The 23,638-nt window shown below is 41.5% G+C and overlaps 1 protein-coding gene across 4 annotated transcripts in view; it reads right to left on the bottom strand.

The window, feature by feature from the left end:
• Positions 1–23,638, bottom strand: part of UBP1 (upstream binding protein 1) — a 79,066-nt gene that overhangs the window by 8,486 nt on the left and 46,942 nt on the right. For 2 of the 4 annotated variants that reach the window (XM_090050341.1, XM_090050338.1), the window contains 9 exons: positions 22,283–22,388; positions 20,480–20,586; positions 15,481–15,633; positions 15,232–15,342; positions 14,568–14,675; positions 7,262–7,368; positions 6,195–6,249; positions 5,882–5,975; positions 434–524 (listed from right to left, as the gene is read on the bottom strand). In XM_090050341.1, coding sequence (XP_089906467.1) covers positions 434–524; positions 5,882–5,975; positions 6,195–6,249; positions 7,262–7,368; positions 14,568–14,675; positions 15,232–15,342; positions 15,481–15,633; positions 20,480–20,586; positions 22,283–22,388 — 932 coding nt within the window. Of the gene's footprint in view, positions 1–124; positions 259–433; positions 525–5,881; positions 5,976–6,194; positions 6,250–7,261; positions 7,369–14,567; positions 14,676–15,231; positions 15,343–15,480; positions 15,634–20,479; positions 20,587–22,282; positions 22,389–23,638 lie in introns of all 4 variants that reach the window. The other 2 variants (XR_016442766.1, XM_090050340.1) reach the window with 2 other exon arrangements.

Raw genomic sequence — 23,638 nt, 5'->3', positions numbered from 1 at the left:
AAAAGTCAGCATGTTATAAAAAATCCGTTACATCAGTTAGAATCAGTTACGTCAAATTAGAATGCTGAATTTGTTAATAATTAACAGCTATGACCTCAAAGACTTTAGGTTCTTTATAGCTCACCTAAATGAGAAGTTTTGTCTCTTGGCAACAAACCCATCCGTCTTGAAGAAATCAGTACTTCCCAACTGCATTGCTACCAGTCTTACAGTCTACCTTTGCATTCATCAGTGCCTGCATCATATCTGTGGCCTGCCCTGAAGGTATACACAAAACAGTCTTCTTTTGAGCACATTACTGCCAACTCCTGAGACAGCTCACATGGGCTTACGCCAATCTAACTCTGAATGCATACCTCCCAGATCCCCTATTCTAAGAAAGGCACATTCTATGATTAAACAAAAGCACTTAAGTGTGCGCTTGGCATTTTACCTGGATTTCAGTGCATTATATAGCCGAATTCCATCGGCCGGACCACAGATTTGTACCAGATCCTCTCTTGTCAGCTTTAATAAATCAGCACCTGGAGAAATAGGAAGAGGAGGATTTTTGTCAGTTTTTTTAGTACAAAGCAAAAAGCAATGTCAAGAATTTGTTTAGGACTGTGAATCTCCACAAGAGTTGTGGCACTTTGAGATCCTTTTAAGGGTGCCACAGGATGCCTCAATATTAATGCTGTTAGATGCGCAAAAAATGATTCATAGGACAAACCTAGAGATCTCTAACAGGAATCCAGAGTGTCAAAAAACATTCCAACCTCTTTGTGAGTTTTCTCAGTTCTTTGCAACGGAATTACTCAAAAAAAGTGAAAGCTAAGAACTGGCTTTTCCAAAGGAGCATCTTGAGTTGAAAAAGGTTGGGAACAATTGGTTCTAGGACAAGTTACAAGCTGGTCCTTGAAGAGCAACACAACAATGCAAGATAAAAACAGAGGATGAATGAGCCACTTCTGCTTTAACATTTTTGGAGAGGCACTATCCAATGCTATGTTTGAATGGCCTGATTTCCCGAGGTGGACAGCATTAATAGCACCAAGTATCACCCCTTTGAAAACACAGTAATGTCATTTCTGTAGATACAAATAAAAGCCTAAATGATTTGATTTGGGTTAAAGTATTTAAGCTGGGTGAATGTATTTCAGTTGCACATTACAAAGCAGAGGCATGCCCATAGCATGTTGGTTTATCATAAACTACTGTCCCTTAAATTAAGTACAGAAATAGTTGGACCATTGGTTCTATGCCATCTGCAATGAAACTGCCACCTTTGGCTATCTGTATTGCTGTATTCTCGAGAACGTATTGCTAGACTTATAAAATCTACCATAATAGGGGCCAACCTTTTTGGCAGGGGTACCATAAATTAACCCCACACTCTCCCCAAGTACCACTCTTATCCCTTCTCTCTCCCTGATTTACTGCTCTGCTTCCTGCCCTATATTCCACTTTGCTGCTTGTCCCCTCCTTGCTCTGCTGTGTGCCATGCACAGAGACTGCTCGTGGCACTGGTGGCACCCATGCTGCAGGCTGGCCACCCATGAGGTACATTTCTATCAAAAGCAAAGAAGAAAGAATGCTCCTGTGTCCTGATGACACGACTAACGTTATTTCTACTCTTCGATCCTACTAGCTCTGCAGAATCAACACACGTAGAAAAGGAACACATCCAACTCTGTACCCTCTAGCCCACCAGACCTGTACATTTACAAAGCCTATCTGTTACCTCTTTGCAAACCTAACAATGGCTGTGAGATTGCACAAGTGTTACTCATGACACTTTCTGAAAATCCAGGCAGGTCCAGGCAGTCAAAAAAAATTCTGGGATCTCAACACAGCTGAGAAGACAGGACAAAGGGGTGTTGTTATTCTATCAGGTTGGGGTGGTCAACCTGCTGCATGCGAGCCATGTGGCAGATCAGGAAGGAGGACAAGCAACACAGAAGCAGAAAGGGCATGGAGTTGAAAGCAGAGCAGCAGATTGAGGAGGGAGCACAAGAAAGGTAGCCAACAACTTAGCAAATTTGGAGAAAATAGAGGACAGGAAACAGAATGGCAGATTGAGCAAGGGAAGAGGACTGTAGTGGCACTTGCGAAGGTTGGAGGACTAATTTGAGACATGCCTGCCAAAAAGGTAATTGCAATTGTATCAGGCCATGGGAATCTTTTGAGGAAGGGGAGTCTATGCAAGAGGGATGTGCTTTGTAAGAGACTTAAAAATGATCAGTCATGGTGTCATGATGTCATGATAAGCATTTTCAGAATTTGATCAGCACCAAGACAACATAAAGATACTGGTAATGAGTGGTAATTCAGGAGAACAGCCCACAAAACATGACTCTCTTGGGGAAGAAAGGATAGGAGGACCAGTACCATAAAAAGGGTTAAACAGGAGGATGTGTCAAGATACATCTAACATACTCACTTTTATATACACACACTTATGAAAAAAGAAAAAAGCTTAGGGACTAGAATGTCTCTTAATCAAAAAGGATGCTGGTATAGTGCACATTACAGAAGCACAGTGGAATAACTTAAGTCAGTTGAATAGAGTATCTGGCCGTAAGCTATGAGACCACGACAAAAAGATGCAGGAATACTGTTGCATTTTAAAGATGCCACAGGATCTAGTAGAGAGGACTGTGTATTTGTTTGTAAGCTCTACTATACTAGCAGAGCTTTATTATTAGCTTCCGTACTAAAAAAGTGAATGTTTAGAAACAAACAGCAAAATCTGAAAATGTTCAGTTACTCACATATAGACTGGTTAAGTGAACAATAGAGCACAGCTTACGGAAACAAATCTAATCACTGTAAACAATTGCTTCTTAGAACAACTTTTTCTATAGCACAGAAGAGATGTTTCAGAAGCTGCATATGTCTAGTGGTGAAACCAAGAGCTTAATTTGCAGGAGAAAATAAGAAGTGAGAGAGGAAGTAAATGGACCAAATTGGATACTGTAGAACAACAGCCACACATAATTACTAACAAGATCTGTAAGTATATCATAATTAAAAAGCCCCCAAAATAACTGGTGGTTTGCCTGGTCTATTAAGGACTAATAGGAAAACTAAAGGAGGGAAAAGAAACAGCCAAGAAACTAAATTATTTCTTTATATAGATCTTCACCAAAAAAGATGTTGTTGAATCACCCAGCACCTTCCCTTTGTAGTAATGAAGATGATACACTAGACCAGACTAGTAATTTCAAATAAAACACACTGCCAGATCCACCTGATCTGTTAATGAAAATACACATGGCATTAAGCCGTCACTGAGGACAGTTACTGTAGCAAATGATAGGAGGAAAGCATATGTATCTGTGTGTAAAAGTCTCCAGGGATTATCCAGGAAATTGTGGAGCAGTAAGTTCAATATCTATATCTAGCAAACCAGTTGAAATTAAAAGAAGAATGAAACATTTGGAAGATCATGTAAGGTCTATCAGCACCTGTTCATAGTCATTAGGAGCTAGAAGGGGCCTCACAGATCATCGGGTCCAGCCCCCCCTGTACTTGAGCAGGAAAGACTATTTTTGAAGATCACTAGGGTGGAACAACTATTCTTCAAAAGGCAGCTCAGTAATTTATTAGAGCCTTCTCAAAGAAGCCACTAAGATAGTGGACAAAAAGGAAACCCCACTGAAAAAATATTTTGACTTCCAGAGGCCTTTAACAAGTTCCCTTAGAAGGAAAGTGTTGTTATAAATCAAAAACCCGCCAAAAGTACAACAAAAAAAGAATTAATGAATTTCAGCATGACAAAAGGTAAAATACATGGTTACATTTGAATCTCTTGGTTGTGTTTAATATGACAGCTGTGGTTGGCTCACTGGATGTCAGTGCTGATGAGATGATGGTGGCTCAACCCAATATGGGAATCTAAAATCCAGTCAAGTGTACTTACTGACCACCCATCTAACAAGATATGGCTCTCTGCTTGAAGAGGGGAGAAGATATGCCTGTGTGACACTGAAAAGTACACAGACCATCTCTAGGGGCATAAGACAGTCTTGGTACAATGTTCCATACCAGTACCAGCAGATGCTTCAGTAGTTGTGGTTGTTGTTATTCTCCTACAGGCCCAAGGCAGGCAGTTCTGGAGACAGGTTCTCATGTGCCAGAAGTTGTAGCTTTTCCGTAGTCCTCCAAACCATGCAGGTTCTAGAGGATTTCCTGCAGTGTTTATGTGTTGCCTTTTCTTATGAGAGGACACCAATCCTCCCCTGGAGTGTCTACTTCCATGTTCACAGCCATCTGACAGCACTGGACATTCACACTGAAATTGTTGCTACCCTTTTTGATTGCCAGGTTGCTATACTGGTGCTTGTTCCTTTCTTGGAACTCATTTTCTAAACTGGCCCCCCGTATCTGCTGGACAAGGTGTTGTATGATGATTGCCTATGAGCAGGATCTTAGAATTTACTTACAAAGGTACTATTCCAAAAGACAGGAGTTTGAACTTTGTCTTCTGTGCCCCAGCAGAAAATGACAGATGCATTTGGCATTTATTACACATGACAAAAGAGGTACAATTTGTATGCATCTTTCAATAGGGTTAGCCTACTGCAGAACAGAGAGCTTGAAGTCTTCTATGGAGAGGAGTCTTCCAGAGAAAGGAAGCCTTTGGTCTATGTTCAGTCAAGCTGAATCAATATGAGTGAAGCAACTGAAGATTAAAAGGTAAATAAAGAAAGTTCCAAATAAATTTATAAGGTTTTCCTAAAGCTAAGATCTAACACAGTGATTCTCAGCCAGGGTGCAACAGCACCTTGGGGTGTAGTAAGGTATTTTCAGGAGTGTTGTGCAAATGCCTACACAGAATTCACAAGATAAACCCACAGAATTTAAATAGGATTTCAGAGTCAAAAACATTACAACCAGTGGCAGTCTTTTGGATTTCTTCACAAGAGAAAAACTGCTGTATTATTTTTCTGTAGTCATAAAACTAGTGAAAACTTCAAAAACTGGTATTTTCCAAAGGGAGCCTGGAATCTAACAAGGGGTGCCTTGAGACTGAAACCACGGATTTAGCAGGTCAGAAACTCACTGCTCTGGCCGTAAGAAGAAGCCAAGGGGGGTGAAGGCAGGAGGTGACAGCTGCACTCCCTTTTAGGGCTGCAGCTACTTCCAGATCCTGCATAAAAAAAGTGTGAGGTGTACAGCCACAACAGACACAACCACTCTAATTCCAGACATCTGTATCCATAGAGGGATCCACACTGACATATTTGAGGAAGAGCACTGGGACAATTCAATGAGGCTAAAACTAAATTCAGAAAAATAACTTTTACCGCATTTGTAAAGAACTTCTTCAGCTTCAGGCAACGGGATATCAAGGGCAAAAATCAGCAAAGAGTGAATGGATCTATAATGGTAACAGCTCTGGATAGTCTTCAGATAATGTGAACAAAAAATCATTAAACCTTACAGTTTGGGTTTTAAATCAATCTCCACAGATTAGGAATCAGGAAGGGGACAGAATGTCCCACAACTACCAAACATTTTTTTTTTTTGTATTTTCCACAGGAACACCAGGTGTTACAGACAGAACACACTGGATGGACCATAATTCTGAAGATCCTGTGTGTTATTTCATCTCCCCCCTACATAGGGGGGTAAACTAGGTCTGAACTAAATCTGTGAATCATCATTACCAAGTGACACAGAAGAACGAACCCAGTTTCGTTTGCAGTTGTCAGGATGAGCTTGCAGAGCTGGCAATTAGAAAAACAGCCTCTTCCTCAAATTGAGCACAATTAGCTTGTAAAGTAGGAGGATACACTAAATCTGCAACCCTACAATGCTATTCTTTACAATGGTTTTACAGTTTTATCATTTTAAACCTGTGGGAAATTTTAGACAGGTAGTTTAAAAATAATACCTGAGAAATTTGAAAAAAGCCTTGTATAGGTAGAGAACCTATGCTTGAGCAACCATTGTTGAGTTTCCTGGATTGTGGCTGAAGGAAGAAGTTGCTGTAATAAAGAGAGCTGAAGATTAGTTTACTTAGTTTATATAAATTACCAAAATAAACAGTTCAGTAAGTTATAAAAAAGACAGTTATGCATATTATGTCCTCTAATCAAAGCATATAGATAATACGCTGGTTAGAAATCAGCTGTACTTCATGTTATTCAACTGGAAAGATGTTTCATTTAGCATAACAACGATGAAACAGGAGAACAGATACTCACATCTCCAGACCCTTGAGAGGATCCATCTCCTTGATGATTAGGAGAGGAAGAATTGCTATTGGGGGGAAGGAAACAACTGTATTAAAGGATTTTTAGAAGGTGAGAACATTTAAAAACAAAAAAATTCAAACAGCACACAAAAGTATTCTGAAATTTGCAAAATAACAACATCCCTATTTAATGGCAGCTGCATGCTGTCCATGTCTACACACTTTCTACAAATGTGGTAGAAAGTACCCTTTAAGAGCACTAGCAGCCCCTGGGCCATGTATGGCCTCTGAGGGGTTAACATGCTTCCCTGGAACTCCTGAGGGGCTGCCTTTCCCTCACTGCTCCTGCTAAGGTGGCAGCCAGGGCCCCGGGGGCAGGACAGCATGGTGGAAAGGGGCCCCCACTGAGCTGGCAGTGGGCTTTCCAGACAGCCCACATCAGCACGTGGTCACCAGCTGCTCAGAAGTTGGACTGCCCTGCTCTAAAAGAGAAAGACCACCACACTGAGACTAAGTCATCTGGTCTATAATCTCTATCCAACTTGTCAACTGAAACATAGCTGTGTGCTCAGAGATCACGTACAAATTTTCTGTTCAAGTTAAATATTTTTAACAATATTTGGCTGACAAAAAGAGAAACCCAGGAGGCATTACTTTGACTGACTCTCATAGAAGACAAATCAACTCACTTAGCCTTATTCTACTGTGGTTTATTGATCAGATTTTCCAAGACAGCAATACCGATACAACACACAGTGCTTACAGGAATAAACTAATGGTGTAAAGCACCTTTGTAACAAAAGAACTCTGTCCACATTAAGAAAACTGGTTGCATCTTGGTATAAGTTAAAGCAGTACAACGTAGACCAGGACTCAGTTATAGCAGTTCAAAGACTACAGATTGGTGTCTTTGCTATGAAATGCAACATTTTCCCTTCTTCCATTTGCACACAACTTTGGGCATTAATTGTCCATCTCCCACATTTATTCATGTTGCATCTTCATGTGAAGAAAAATACTTCAGAATAAGTACAGTATTAAAAAGCTGTCTTCTGTATCATCATTTAAGATTCTTACCTGTCTGGGATACTATAAGTACTACTATGTTGAGCAGAGGTAAAAGTTGGAGCTGGGGTAGAGGTGTTGTTTACATATGCCGTAGGAGTATCAGGCCATGGTGAGCACTAAGGGTAGAGAAAAAGATTTAAACTATAAATTAAAAATCTAATGGTATTTTGTGGCATACCTCCTTTACTCAGATCTGAATTCACAGAACAAAATTTTAATCTCAGTTTTCACATTAAACTTTTCCCATGCTACTCATTTCATGTTTGTATTACAAAAAAAAAGTTTTAGTTCTTTTGCTTTATGAAAAAGATTTATTTTACATTAACTTAATTGTTGCCTTTGACCATACGATGAAGGAGACAGGGATGAAACTAGCAGGACTGTACAGGTTAGTCAGAAAAGGCCCCAAAACAAAGATCATGTCCTCAAGTAAGATTCCTTAAGTTCAGGAATAGTAAGTAAAACTGAGAAAATTATCTTTTGGAATGGCTCATCTAAACATACCTACTATGACAGTGGGTTATGCTCATTTTTGTTCCAAGAGCATTAATATTTTTAAACTAGGCATTCCATGCACTACAATTTATGAACAATTTATTATAAAACTAATCTGGTGCCCACATGCAGTTTTTCCTTTCTTTAATTTCATGACAAACTAGGAATTCTGTCCTAGTGATAAAACACATATTTATAGATGAGTCAACTGACTGTCAAATTTGGTCAGTTTGTCTTTCTTCTTTTTTCAAATGACATTAACGTTTAAGGTTCCAAATGCTCTTTCCTGCTCATTACAATGTATTTAGGGTAGGTAACAAAAAATAAAAGAACACAAGAACAGGCTAGAACAAGCAAGCAGCCACAAAAAGATGAAATAAAACAAAGGCCAAGATCATGCTAAGCATGCTAACAAAGGTTCCTGATACACTTGTCATGATCAACTGCGTATTAACTTAAATGTGAGCTAAATTTCCATGGGGAAAATTTCGAAAGCCGTTTCATTTCCCAGAAAAACAAGAATAAAACAGTAAATCCTAGCATTTAATGAGAATCTGTATTTCTAGCAAGAAATATGAAGTAGACTCCAAGATGTCTGAGTACTGAAAACCTCTTTCAGTCACTAGAACCACAGGGCATAAGAAATCTAATCCTGGCTGCAGATTTTTATTGCAAAATACTAGTATCTTCGAGCTGAAAGTAACTTGCCATTCCAGTAGGTAACAAAACCCAGAAGTATGTGTGAAAGGTACTTATTCTACAGTGGTATTTTTGGTCTTGAAAATTTAATTAAAGCGGAGTGTGTCACATAGTTGCATCGATACAGTCAACCTCAGTATACAAGACTGTGACTACCACTCTTTGTACTGAACATGATCTTTCATCATTACTGGTTTAGATTTATATACCACCCTTCCCAACAAAGGGCCAGGACAACTTGCACTAAGAGGGAAAATGTATTACAAAAGCAGGAAGAATATGGGTACACAGTCTACTCTGTCATTCCCATGTTTCTCATCATAACTTAGCTTTCTAAACCTCTAGGGACAGGGACTAGGTTTGCACAGCACCTAACATTATCCAATTTTGTTCCTTAACTGTGGGCTCTTGGCACTACTATAAACACAAATAATGAATTCCCTAATCCCATAACATTAATGCCAGCTTCATGCTTTTTCAGCATTTTCAATATTAAATTACCAAAGGATATTTCTTTAATGCATTAAACATTGCACACCGCTTTCACAGCTATCTATACTTCCTTAGCCGCAGGTCAGAGGGACAACTTCTGAACTACTTTTGGCATCTGCTGTGCTTGCAGTCCCAACTAGACCTACTGACTACACAACTCTTCATAGTCAGGAGGGGGCAAGATAGAGCCAGAAGAACAAAAAGCATCACAAACAAGACAAAAAATTCTATGCAAGAGTAGCCCCTCCCCTTTCATTCATGTCTGTATTGCCCTTCAAGTAACAGTTTTTATCTTGCTTCCTCAGCAGAGAAATAAAAGGTGTTACCAAATAACCACCCCAAAAAGACAAGTCAGAATAATACATAAAAAAAAAACCAACACATTTTTTTTCCCAATAGGCAACTGCAATGTTGCCTTTAATCCAATCATCAGATGGTACCAATTAAACAGCAGCACAGATCTTTCTTTATAATAAGAACAACTGAAAGTAAGGAAGAAGCCAGTTCTGTAGTGGGCATGCTGTAGATGGGTCTTATCTTCCCTTCACAAGATTAAGAAAAGGTAAAAGGAGCATCTGCCATGATGGCTACAAAATTAACAGTGAAGCTAAAAGAGCAGCACAAGATATCTTGCATAAAGACTTGGGATGATAGGCACACAGCTGTGCACAGTCATTTTCTAGGAATTAATTTGCTTGCCATCCCAGAATAACACAATTTTGGGTAGGTCTACATTTGTGTAAACTCAATATATTCTAAAGCTAGAGGAAATATGATGAGCATAACAACTAATAACTGGAACTGGGCACTTGCACAGGGACTTAGAATTAAATCTCAACTCTATGAAGGGAAACCAAGTGCAGAACGGACATTATCCTTTAACTTGGACAATGTACACAGTTTTATTTGAACTACCTTATTTATGTGATACCAAGACGAGGTTTCCCCCTACGTTTAACATGGGGGATAAGCCCCTCGTCTTGGATTTGAATATAAGGCAGTGAAGAGGCCAGCAGTTGGGGCCAGGGCCATAGCTGCTTCCTGTCCCTGCTCAGCCTCTACCTCCCCACACTTACCTTTGCTCCAGCAGGCCACAGAGCATGAGTCTCCTCCAGTTACAACCCAGCCCTGTAGCAGCAGTGGGCAGCTGGGGCCCTGCTTGAGCTGCTGCTACTAGTGTGCAGAGGCTGCAGGGCGGGGACAGGGAAACCAAGTGGTGAGGGTGGACAGGCAATGTGGGGGGCAGGGAGCAGGGGTCAAACCCCACTGCTACAGTATTCCCCATTGCAGCTGCAGGGGAAGTGGAGGGGAAGGGGGTGAATTTAAGACAATCTTCCAGTAATTCTGTACACGGAAAACGGTAACAAACACAGACTCTAACGATTGGGGTATCATCATAAATGTGTGGCCATCCTGGTTTCAGGTAAATATGGTATCAAAAGGAAAAGTTCTCAAAGTCTCTCTCTGGTTTCCTGTTTCATCACAACTCAGACCTCTGAGAAGAAACTGAACCCTGCAGACAGGGCCTAGACCTATGCTGATACGAATCTTAAAATTTCAAAATCTCAACTAAGCAGCCTCCAACAAGCAGCCTCTAGGTCTGGACAGCAGCCTGACTCAATTCACATTTCCAAAAACCAGTAGAGAGATACAGCTGTTTCACGTGTGGTGGCACAAACAGTTCCTATAGTTTAGAAGACAGTCTAGGACAGGGGTGCTCAATCTCTGGCCCGCGGGCCAAACGCTGGCCAGATGCCATGGCATCTGGCCCACAGGGCTCCCCATGGGTCAGGAAATTTGGCAGGCATTAATAAGACCACCCTCTCCCTGCCAAATCCCCAGGCTCCATGCACCTGGTCAGGGCCAGGCTCTGACCCCTTCCCTCCCAGGGCTGGGCCATGCCCCCTTCCCACCCTGGATCAGGGCTAGGCCACATCCCTTTCCCCTGGCGGGGCCAAGCTGGGGCTTGGCCATGCTCCCTTCCCTCTCTGTGGGTCAGGGCATCAAGTCCTTTGAAGTTATTATACAGTGTTTTTTCTATCTTGCTTCCCAAAATATTTGCATCTGCCCTTAATTTGAGAGTCAGGAAAGTTATCTAAAAAGGTTAGATTTATGGATCCTGACAGACCTCCTCTCCTTATCAAAACTTAAGCAAACTCTAAAAACTGGAGACCTTTCTTAGGATTACCCAAAATACAGTCAGGCACGAATCTGAATCTTTAGATTTAAAGAGCAGGCCTGCTGTTTGATCAGCAGAATTATTTATAGAACTCCACAAGCATACAAGACATGTCAAAGAACATATAAAAACAGAGTTTGCCCCACCTGCATTTCAAACCAACCTGACTGAATACAATTTGAAGTTCTGCACATGCAATGTTTTTTAACACATCAAAAATGATGACGTTACTGTCTCTAGAATGTTATATCAGCCATTACTCAACATTTTCTAGCAGATATAAAGTGGCTAAATTAAGGGGTGCAGTAAAAAGCTGCAAGTGTTAAAAAAACCAACCACTATACAGCAAAACTAGTGTTACTATAACACCTTTAATTTCATTTCCTGACTTGAGGCTAGATTCTATTCCTATTACCAGCTGGACAAGTAGACTGTTTAATACATAGTAGGGATGTGTGAAGTGAGCCCTATTCAATTTGGATTTGGCCCAAATCAGGGACAGTGATTCGATTTGTTGGGTGCCTCCCCACCGAGACCCAAAAGGCACCAGTTAGTTGCCAAGCTGAGGGTGGAGGCACCCGGGGGAGTGGGCCCTGTGCACTCCCTGGCAGACCTGGAAGTGGACTGGAAGTGCTTCTGGTCCATTGCTGGATCTGCTGCTAAGTGCGCTGGAGAGCCCTGCCTGCTTTTGTGGGACACTCCACGAACTCCAGCACTGCAGGAATCACGAGCCCCTGCTACCTAGATGTATAAAGAAGAAACAGCTTTTTCTATGTCCAAATCTTTCCAAATTTATTCAGAGGGTTCCAATTTGATTCAGAGAGATTAAAGGGTCTTCCGATTCAATTTGGATTCGGCCAACAAATTGGACTGAATCAAATCACAGACTGAAGCTTCACACAGCCCTGGTAGACTGCCTGCATACTATCTTGCTCAAGTCCATGAAAAGCAGCTAATGCAAAAGGTGGGTGTCTCCTCCTCCTCGCTGCTTGTACATGAATATCTTTGGAGTAAGATGATACAGTGTTACAAAACTGGATACATTAATAGATTTTTCAGGACTTGAACAAGGTGGAAGAGAATCACACTTAGGTGCTTGAGTTAGCTTAGGTACTGACTAGATGGATTATAATTTACACCTTAAGTGTTTAAAGACCACTCTTCAGTTAATGTACAAGCAGTCCTTGAGTTACAATGTTTCGAGTTACATTTCACACTTGCAACAGTTACAAATTGACACTGTTTCAACTTTATGACAGTTTCGACTCACAACACTTGTTCCAATGTGATGCCACGCTAGCAAACAAGTTCGCTACGTCACATCTCCCTGGAGAACATCTGTCCAAACTTCCTTGGACACTTTCTTTAAGAAAACAGATAAGACTCCAGAAAAACCTGCAGCCAACACTTCAGCCAAGAGCCCTTCAGAAAGTCCAAAGTCACCTCAAAGAAGTCCTTCTAAATCAATATGATTCCTATTTACAATATAAATACATTAATGTAGCTATATTACCCATCTATAATTGATCAAGTACAAAATTCTGGGGGTATTTTTGGTGAAAATAGGGTATCGGGCCTTGGTTCAGGAATCACTCTCTCATTTATAACATTGTTTCTTGTGAGAAAATTGGTTCTGAATTACAACGTTTTGACTTAAGACGCAGTTTTCAGGAACTAATTATGTCGTAAGTCCAAGGACTGCCTGTATTTGTATTTTCTATGTTAACTTGTAAGTTTAATGGTAAATAACTCATCATTTATGACCCTTTAATAGGCCCAGGCTACAAAAACATTAGAAATTTCAGCAGACAAAGATTTTGGCCTGAAGTGTTACATGACCTTCTAATGGCACAGTGGACTTGAACTACAGGACTAATGTAACAGCAAAAACCTACATTTGAAGCGTTTCAACTGCCAGAGCAACAAGGCCATTACAACTGGGGTTTGGTTTACTTTTGGTTCCCAACACTTTAGTGAGAGGTAAATTGGAGCACTTGTCTCAGGATCATCCCTAGTAAGCAGCAATAGCAAAGCATGCTACAAGATACCTCCTTCTCCAAATAAGAGCGTCAGCAAGGATAAAGGGAAAAAAAAGGCGCAGAGATCACAGCCACTCCCAAGTACCCATCCAGACAGGAAGGAAAGAAGAGAAGGGAAAGAACGTAAGGTAAAAACATGGAGTCCAGCCAAGCCACCCAAAAGGGTTGACTTCTATTAGAAAGGAAAACATGTTTAGGTGAAGTGACACAAAGAATACTGGTTTTTTCCCCCCATTTATTTCCCTGTTTACGTCTTCTGGTAGAGCTCTTTGCCCAGTAACAGAAGTGTGTGTCTTGGTGGATGAAATAAGGCAACTTGAGAAGGGAAGTAAATAGCTTTAAGGAACCAGGAAGCACATGTTAACTGTATTTTACAGTTTAGGGAAATACAGACAATCCAATGCTTACTATGTATGTCCTGTTAAAGGATAACACCCACCTCACTTTTCACAACACTTGCTTTTTGCTAGTATAAAAAAAATACGGTCATTTTAATCAAAAAATATTTCCTCACTCTCAGAATCTTACCTAATACTTCAAGCACTACATTAAGGAATAATGAAAAGTGAGGAAGAAAATACAACAGGGTATGAGTTATGAAGGAAATAGGCAAAAATGTCCCTGTCAGTCAAAACTAAAATAATATTCTTTCATGGACAAACAATAATGTAAACCCAAACTTGCCAACAGGAAGATGTTGTATCATTAATTACCCAAACAAATTAAATTGGTAAGATCTACCTTAGTAATCAACAGATACGAAGGTATTTTTACTGTTTTTTAAGAAGTGCCATTTAAACATTTGAAGGCTAACATTTGATGGGAAAAAGTGTACCTATTTGCTTTATATGTAGAATTAATTAGAAAGTTCACACTAAAAATTAATACTCAATGATATTAAACAACACTAATTTTGCTTGCAGCGTAAGAACAGGATTCAGATAGAGGAAAAGAAACAGTGCTAGTATCAAGCTCTCTAAAACGAGATTTTGTGAGGTTTTGAAAGTACTGATATATATATGGAAACTGAAAAATACAAGTGGAAATAATAAACAATACATGTTTTAGCTCAATGTTGCTGCTACACTATTCTCATTAGTTACATATATTATGAGAACAAATAGCTTATTTCAATAATGGAACTCATCTGTAAAATGAAAGCTCTTGTTTGTTTGGGTTTTTCAAAATCACACACTCCCTCTGCAACAATTTCTCTCAAGTGTTAGATTTAGGAAGCATTCCTTGCTGAAACACAAACATGGAGTAATTGGTGCAAATAAAAAAAAATGTGAGTAAAATTAAGCCCGGGCAGTCAAAATAGTTGTTTTTATTTTGTATCACGGAAGTTTCTCCTATATCTAACACTGCACAAGGTATCTTGCACAAGAAAAGGTAAGCAGAAGTCCCTTACACTGCCTCGCTTTGCCAGAGAATCACCGTAGTCTGCTGGCAAAGTCCGCTTGCTGGACTTTTTCTGCTCATGTTCAACTGCATCTTCAATTATAGGCTCAAGCCTCATCTGGACAAACACCAAAGATTTGGATCAATTTCTTTTCATTATACAGTGAGGAAAGATCTAAAAGCCTTTAAAAACTTTTGAAATCTTTAGGGAAAATGTATAGAACTCACTGGTGTTTAAATAAAAAGAAAATGCAAAAACCTAGCGAGGCTATGGCCATAAATGCAACAGTCCATAAAAATACAATTCTGAGGTCAGATGTGACAAGAGTAAATAAATCTGAAACCCCGTTTTAGATTTGGCTGCAAAAGTTTTTAGATCTGTATCATGGACTTGCTTTAACATTCAGCACAATCACATACTGCTCTACCCAAGTGTGTTTTAATAGTGTGTACTATATATCTGAATGAAGTTGACTCTCAAAAGCCAACTACTATTTTTCCTGGACAAGTTTGTCAAATAAAAAGCCAACCTATCCTTGACTCGATATTTTATCCTGAAACTCTCACCCTCCCCTTTTGAGACAATAATTTAGAGACTAGTATTTAAATTTATGCTATATATGTTGTATCTACAGAACGGTCCTCTACAAACAGCTGCAATTCCATCTTGTTACCTCTGTGAGGATTGTGGTGTCATATGAAGGTTGATACTTTTCTTTTTCATGTGCAGTTCGCTTCTCCATCTTTTCTCTGTCCGTTTTCTGTTTCCTGTCTGCTCCTTTTGGCTAAAAATGAATACTCATGTGAACAAGAAGCAAATAGAAGACAGCTTTATGACTGAAATGTAACCCCACAAGACAACTAATATAAAACACATTTTCTGTCTGAGAGATTTAGTAAGGACCTCTACTTTCAAAAGTTACCTTAAAAACTTTGATTTGACAGCTGGCTGAATGCAGATGATCTGTGTATTCTCCATTTTCAGTTTGTTTAAAAGTGTCAACTTGTATCCGAAAAGGAACTCCCTTCTCACCTCCATGCTTACGTGGGGTAAATTCGGTGCTGATGCAATGTACCTGAAAAACAAACTGAAGTTGTACTGCACTTGCTATACATGTTTCATGTTTACCTTTGTCACTCACGTTATATACATTTTGCTGCCCATGGATGAATATGCACTCTGAATCCAAGACCATTTCAAATTTGGCCCCTCATATTTCCCAGAGTGCTTCAAAATGCCAAGGACAGCTGAGAACACAGACTGCTCACTGGCCTTCTGCCTCACTCTCTTTCTCTCTCTCCCCTTCATCAGTCTCAACTTGCTCAGTGGGAGGTGGTGAGTAGAGCACTGTAGGCTGCTGGAGGATTGCTGGCCCATACCGACATTTCACTTCAAAGGTTGTTTGTCATTTACTTAAATGTATCTGCTATTTCTGAATTACTTCTTTAGCCACACACATTTGTCCCCTTGTTATTTGGAGTACTTCTGTGAGGGAGCGGGCGCTAAGGGCGGCCGTGAAACTCCCTAGCGCCACTCACCGTCACGTTAGGGTGAACGTAGCACCCTCAGAATCTTGCCCGCCACGACTTTGATGTCTAATATATATAGTATGGAGGCTGCCTGTTTCCCTGGTGGACGGTATCGTTGTTCCTGTCTCTGCTCCCCAATGGGGTGTCTATCTGTGCCCTGCCTTAAGGGCTACGCGTGCCTCCAAACCTCCCCTTCAGCACGCCCCAAGCCTCGCAGCTGTTCCGGGGGACGTTTGTCTTGTCCCTCGCCCGTCGGGTGCCTCTCGGCCACCTGGCGCCCCACAGGGTCTATAGCACCACCGCCGCCCAACTCTCGGCGCCATCGGGCCGGCCTTACTGCCGCCCTTGTCTCGGCGCCATTGGGCCGGCGCTATCACTGCGGGTGCCTCTCGGCCACCTGGCGCCCCACGGGGCCTATAGCGCCACCGCCACCCAACTCTCAGCGCCCTTGGGCCGGCCTTACCGCCGCCCTAGTCCCGGCGCCATTGGGCCGGCGCTATCGCCTCTGTACCTCGCCCCCTCTGGGGCCCAATACCGCGCACCCTGCGCCTCGCCCCCTCTGGGGCCTCGCCCCCTCTGGGGCCCAATACCGCGCACCCTGCGCCTCGCCCCCTCTGGAGCCCAATACCGCGCACCCTGCGCCTCGCCCCCTCTGGGGCCCAATACCGCGCACCCTGCGCCTCGCCCCCTCTGGGGCCCAATACCGCGCACCTTGCGCCTCGCCCCCTCTGGGGCCCAATACCGCGCACCTTGCGCCTCGCCCCCTCTGGGGCCCAATACCGCGCACCTTGCGCCTCGCCCCCTCTGGGGCCCAATACCGCGCACCTTGCGCCTCGCCCCCTCTGGGGCCTCGCCCCCTCTGGGGCCCAATACCGCGCACCTTGCGCCTTGCCCCCTCTGGGGCCTCGCCCCCTCTGGGGCCCAATACCACGCACCTTGCGCCTCGCCCCCTCTGGGGCCTCGCCCCCTCTGGGGCCTGTGCCTCCCTGGCACGATCTTCCGGAACCCCCCAAGCTGTTTGGGGGGGGGGGGCCCTGCTGAGGCTTCCTCGCTCCCCAATAGCCTCACCCGGTCCTCCGAATCTACCTGCCGTTGAAGGTGATCTTGTTCCCTGCATCATCGCAGCCGGTAAGTTTGGTAAGGCTGCCCCACTTGCCTCGAGCTGCTCAGCTCAGCCACAGAGCTCCTGCTCCCGCGGCAGCCAGAAGGGAACTGTGAGGCAGGCTCCGGCCTAAGCTGTTTATAAAGGCCGGGCCCTGCCCCCTTCTGGCCACGTGACCCAGCTGGTCACCCTGGCAACCGGCACCTGAGCTGCCTGGGTGATTGGCAGCTCCGCCAATCACCCTCACAGTCACGGGGCACCTATGTGACTCCGTGACAACTTCAAAGACCCCTGGAGCACTCCAAAGAGCACACATGTCCAGGGCCTCTGATAGGCTGAGCACCCAATTATAGCCCATCCAGGAAGCAGAATCCAAGACAGGACTCCCCTCCATACCAAGCAAACACTTGTGCCTTTGCTATCCTCACAAACTTGGAAGTCACCAAATCAGGGTATGCTTAGACCTCTGACTTTAAGGGAAGATGGATATACTAAAGGTACCACCTTTAATTGAAGTATCTTTTAAAAATGAATGAATCATCCTGGATCCCCACTAACCTAGGATTTTTAATTAAATTCAAGTTCTCATATTGGATCTTACAATAGGAGTAGGGCTGTATTAATTTTAAGGAAAAATTCAAAACTTACCAAACAACAGTAGTGCCCAGTTACACAACATAGTTAAGAATAACAGGACAAAACACTATATCAAAACCTCTAACTGGGGTGATTTAAGGCAGGGATTTTCATAGGAGGCTAAGGGAATTAGGTGTACCAGTTTCACTGAAAGGTCAGTGGTCTTGTAGCTCAATTCCCAAGTTCCAGTCTAAAAGCACTGGGTTTATCAAACATATGAAAATCCTAGCAGCAAGAAAGCCAACGAAAAATAAAGCATAAATCAAGACCAGCGACAATGCTGTAAGCCCTTAAACAAAGAATGTTATGAATGCCACCTCTGTGGTCTCTGGACTTAAGTTTTGGTGTAATTGTACTAAAGTGACCACCAGCTACATTTTTTCCTCTTTTAATCACTAGATTCATCAAGGTAAGAAACATAACTTAAAAACAAAAAACCCCAAGAAAACAAACAAAAAAGGATGTTTATCACATACTCTTTAGCCTCTTGGAGGCAAAACTTACGTTTCTTACCTTGATGAATCTAGTGATTAAAAGAGGAAAAAATGTAGCTGGTGGTCACTTTAGTACAATTACACCAAAACTTAAGTCCAGAGACCACAGAGGTGGCATTCATAACATTCTTTGTTTAAGGGCTTACAGCATTGTCGCTGGTCTTGATTTATGCTTTATTTTTCGTTGGCTTTCTTGCTGCTAGGATTTTCATATGTTTGATGTAAGAATAGTGTAATTTCTGACAGCAGAACAATCGTCATGGAACAATAGCATTGGCTTAACATGTAGTGAAATATCCAGGCTATCTGAGCTACTAGGCTAAGAAACTTTGTCATCTCCCACTTTCTATTCTCTCTCCATGCTAATTCTGTATTTCAGATGGAGACCTAAAAGCAATCCAGGTGATCCCTAATTGAATACGTGGTCGTGAAGAGGGATCTGGGTTTTCCATCTGCCGTGGAAAAGCACATATTTTCTTCTTTAAAGGAAAAAATATGGCAAACTGTGGGTTTCTGCTTGCAGGCTGACAGAGTTCCAGCCCGCAAAGGGCTGCTTGGGGCTAAAGGGAGCAGGACACAGGGGGCACCACGTGAATGTGCACATGCACACATGAACGTGACGGCCAGGCTGTGTGATGGAAAGCAGCTCCCTCCAGGTAAGTCTATGGGGGCAGGGAATGCAGGGGGCACAGATGACAAGAAAGGAGATGGGGAGGCACAGGGAACGGGATAGAAGGGTGGGGGAGGCACATACCCCCACCAAAGATTTCTGCACCCACAGCAGGGTGTGGGGCTGCAGCTAGACTAGACCAGTCCCAGGCAGAAGCTGCCTCTGTGGCCCAGCAGGTGGGACCCAGAGCGGGAGGGAGTACTCCACTGCCATGGCCACCAAAGCAAGGCACCCCCTGGAGCAGAGGGAGGTGTGGTGCTTCTTCCTGTGCTGGGTCCTGCCCACTGGCATGCAGAGGCAGCTCCTGCCCAGAGCTGGTCTGGCCAGGCTGCAGCCCTGCGTCCCACTGTGGACACAGAAATCTGCCCCCTTACTCCCCTGACACATTGCCTGTGCCCACCCACCCTGCATCATCTGTGCTCCCGACCCCTGCTTCCCCACACACACACCTCATTCCCCACACACCCAGCCCCCCTTCCTCACACACTGGGGGCCTCAGGCCTGGGGGCAGGGAACAGCCAGCAGGGCTGAGGGGACTGTGGGTCAGGAGTGAGGGGCACTGTCATGGTCAGGGGGGCTGTGGCTTAGAACTGAGGGAAAGGCGTGGGCAAGAGACTGGTATATAAGGTCTACTTAGTGCCACAAAGCCGGGGGGGGGGGGGGTGAAGGAGGCAGGGGGAATTCTGATTTTCCATGATTAAAAAAAAAAACAAGTCAAATGCCAAAATGTATAGTTATTATGAATGTATTTTATTAGAATGACTGAGACACTGGGAGGCTTCCAAATTGCTTTAAAATTGTAAATATATCAATAAAACATTGTGTTCAAATGATACATAATGGCATTTCATTTTAATTGTGGAAAAACACAGATTTGGGGGTTTTTAAATCAGAGAATTTGGGTGTTTTAAACAGAGAAAAACCATGATCCCTGGTCATGAATAAAACAATTTCAGAATAAACTGTATCAATAAAATAACTAAAAAGACTTTGGAAACTTCCAGCTTCAAATTCTATTTGCATAGCATGTTCAATTTTATTTGTGTTCTCAGAACGAGCCTACCCAGGAACTTAGTTTCATTTCCAATTATGTGTTAAAAAGCTGCAACTATTTAGGTAGGTATTTGTTATAAATATTAAAAGGTATTTGTTATAATTATTAGTTTTCTTTTAAAGCATGCTTTCATATTAAGTATTTGATGTTTTAAAAGCTGCTGTTCTAAACCCAACCAGCATCACCTATAGTAACAACAGCTGCCAAGGCTCCAAGTTTTTTTTAAATGATGGCAGTTAATTAAATTAATTTTGCTTTGGTTAGGATGTTATATATTTACAAAAAAAGAAAAAGGAAAAGCAAATACCCTCTCTTCACAAACAAACCTACAGGATCTCTCTCAGCTATTCACGGAGAGAAGTTACAGGGCCAAGTAAACTGCATTCATGACCTGACAAAGACCAAATCAGTACACATATGCAAAAAAGTTTCAAACCTGAATAAAAGCAGATGTACGTTTTGCAGGATCCCACAGAAATTCAACTGCATTGAGCTGGCTTGGATTTGTCTTTATATCAATTACTCCAATTGACATTGGAATATCTAAATAAAAAAAGTACAAAGTATAAAAGCTGTGAGCTAACTTGAATGTGTTCTGAATAAAAACCTGTTACTTTACAAATAAACTCAGTGAAGCTCGTTGTCAGTGGCCGCGCAGTGCTGACAAAAACTTGGGCGTTTAACGACTGTGGTCTTCTAATAAACATGGCACAGAACCACAATCTGTCTCTGAGGAATAATCAGAGACAGCAGCACTCAGGGACAGGGCAGGAGGTGCACCCTCATTTGGCTGTGTTGCACTTGTAGTAGCTCTGAGCTCGCTACCTGGTCAGCAGAAACTCCTGCTGGATCTCCACACGAACAGTGAACATCGAGCTTACCAGCTGATCAGGTGGCATCTACTCAGAGCCTCTGCTTTTGGGCAGCTCTGGAGCCCAAGGGGTGAACACTGCTGTGTGCACCCTTCTCCTCTGTGCTGAATTCAGCTGCCGAAAAAGGAGGGAGATAAGCAGTGGAAAATGCTCACCCTCTGAGCTTGGGAGCTACACAAAAGCAGGGGGCTCCAGGCAGACACTGTGCCATGAGCTCAAATGCAGTTGTGCCACACCACCCCTTCTGGATCTGCCCCTGATGTGAGGTAGTCTTAAGACACAAGGTTTTACTACAAATCTTACAGAACTGTCACTTACGAACTACATAAAATTATCACATGCAAAATAAAAAAAAGTTAGAACTCCTTAAATATCAAATTATGTCCACTTTTTATGATGTTTTTATAGTCTATTTTTATAAAAATATTATTTTTGTCTGTTCCCAACTACTAGAAAAGATTTACGATTCTGAAAAAAAGAAATATTAGTAGAACATAATTACCATACTTTCTTCAATAAAACATGCTCCAGAATATACCATACACCTTGTTTTTGAAAGGCAAAATAAAGAAAAGTTTTTTCCAGAGGTATGACTGCACAAAGCAGGAACAGAGCCTAGTCTTCAGCTGATTCACCTTCCCTTTCCTGCTCAACTAAAGCAGAAAAAGGAAAAAAGGATCATAAACTAGTAGACAGCAAACCTGTCTTAAGAAACGTTGGCTTGATTCATCATACATCAAAACCATTAAAAAGAAGAGGCAATTGTTATCATGTGGAGAGTGAATAATAACAAGCCAGTAAGTCAACTGATTCCCTCGGCTGCCTGAACAGTAATGCTGATGCACTGTGCAACAGGAATCAAAGCATTGTGCTTCTATCCCAGTGAGAAACAGAAGCTTTCTCACTTAATACACACACCCCAATTTGGGGGAAAAGTTGTGTGTTTTATGTTAGAAAATATGGTATGTAGTCATAAAGCAAGGCAGAGTAGCATTTTACAAACTAACTTCTTTTAACTAGCTCTCTGAACAAGCTCTCTAGTCTCTGAACAAGTTAGTCTGTAAGGTGCCACCCCGCCTTGCCTTCTGCCTACATTCAGATTATCACAGCTAACTACCTCTCTATAATTATGGAGTGTTAATGTTTCCTTTCTATAATAGTCTTCACATGATGACATTTAAGTTTTACACTGAAAAAAATTACAGTGCAATTCAGGTGAAAACTTTTGCATATCAGACTAGTATATCCTAACATAAATAAAGCAGCATATAAGTTATATGTTTTCACTAACCTTACTGTGGACACAATTAGGATCAATTTACTAAGCTTCCTGTTTTAACCTATTGATAGTAAGGTGACAGGTATACCTAAGTCAAGAAGTCGGTCCCCAGGGCGATTCCACTTCCAACCCTCTAACTGCTGGTGTTCTGTATACTGCAACCGTCTGTCATGGAACACAACTCTTATAATACTCTAGTTAATAAGAGGAGAAATTATTACAAATTTGTCTTAGAATTATTACACATTAAAAGACAATTTCAAGGTAAAATATTCTTATGGCATGTAATAGCAGTGAGTATTAACATTTTTGCAACAAACCCCCCCCCCAGGTATTCAAAAGCATTTCAGAATTAACTATTAATATAAAAACAGAGTTGAACCAAAGAGGTGTTTATAATGCAGTGTGAAGTGGAATAAAGAGTCAACAAAGTTTTTATTCGTAAAGCCTATTAGAGACTGAGGGAACTGCTTAAGGTAGGACTGCCACAAAATGGAAAGATCACAAGATTTGTGAGGTTAACAGTAGAAAAAACAAGAAAGGTTCACAACTGCAATTAATTCATTCTCAACAGCATTTAACTAAAGCTTGAACCAAATGTACTGAAAATTTTGTTTGAAAAATCAAAAGTGAAGGTATCTTTCAGCAGTGGTCTATAAAATTGATTATTTAAAAAATTTAACAGGTTCATACAAAATATCTGCAAAAGTATTATTTACAATTTCTAAACAGGAATGTATTAATCTAAATATTTAAAAGTTCTGTATAACAGCCTCCAATACTTGAGGGAAAAAATGGATAACAGTTTACGAAAAAGTTTCACTACTAGATAATCATACTTAAATTGTATATTAATGAACAATTATTTCAATTTAGTTACCACTAACAGAAACTTCATAGCCTAGAACTATTTCTACTATTCATTACACAACTAATTTGATTTCATTAAAAACCCAGTAGAAAGATTTCAGATATTACACATATCCATGAATACAGCTAGTATATTTTGTGGTTTTACAAATCACATTTTCTTAGTAAAAAGTCTCTCTCTCCAACTGTATGAACAAGCATACAGGAGAAGCTGCTATAGAGGGAAACAAACTGGCTTTACACAAATGAGAAAGTCAAAATGGATAAAAAGTCCCAAGTCTTTCAATTCTAACGCTGCTGGGCGTTGCTTCTTACAACAGCAGATTAAACAATTACCAAATAGAAGTGTTAACTTTAGATAAAGTGTCTTTTAAACTGACGTAAGAACTCAGTATCATAGCTTCACTCATATGCCGGGTGTGAAACTATTAGTTTCCAAAACATACAAAAGGATTGGGCATTATTTCTCACCGAAACTTTTTAACCTGTTGGGAATGTAAATATATTTGCAGCTGTTTTCAGACATACAAAAATATCTTATTGTAGAAAACAATTGTCCAAAATGAAAATACAG

This window comes from Crocodylus siamensis, chromosome 5 (genome assembly GCF_052110815.1).
Source record: "Crocodylus siamensis isolate JL-2025a chromosome 5, ASM5211081v1, whole genome shotgun sequence".
Classification (NCBI taxonomy): Eukaryota; Metazoa; Chordata; order Crocodylia; family Crocodylidae; genus Crocodylus; species Crocodylus siamensis.
Note: the sequence above shows the minus strand (reverse complement) of the source record. Positions and strands in the feature narration are given on the sequence as shown.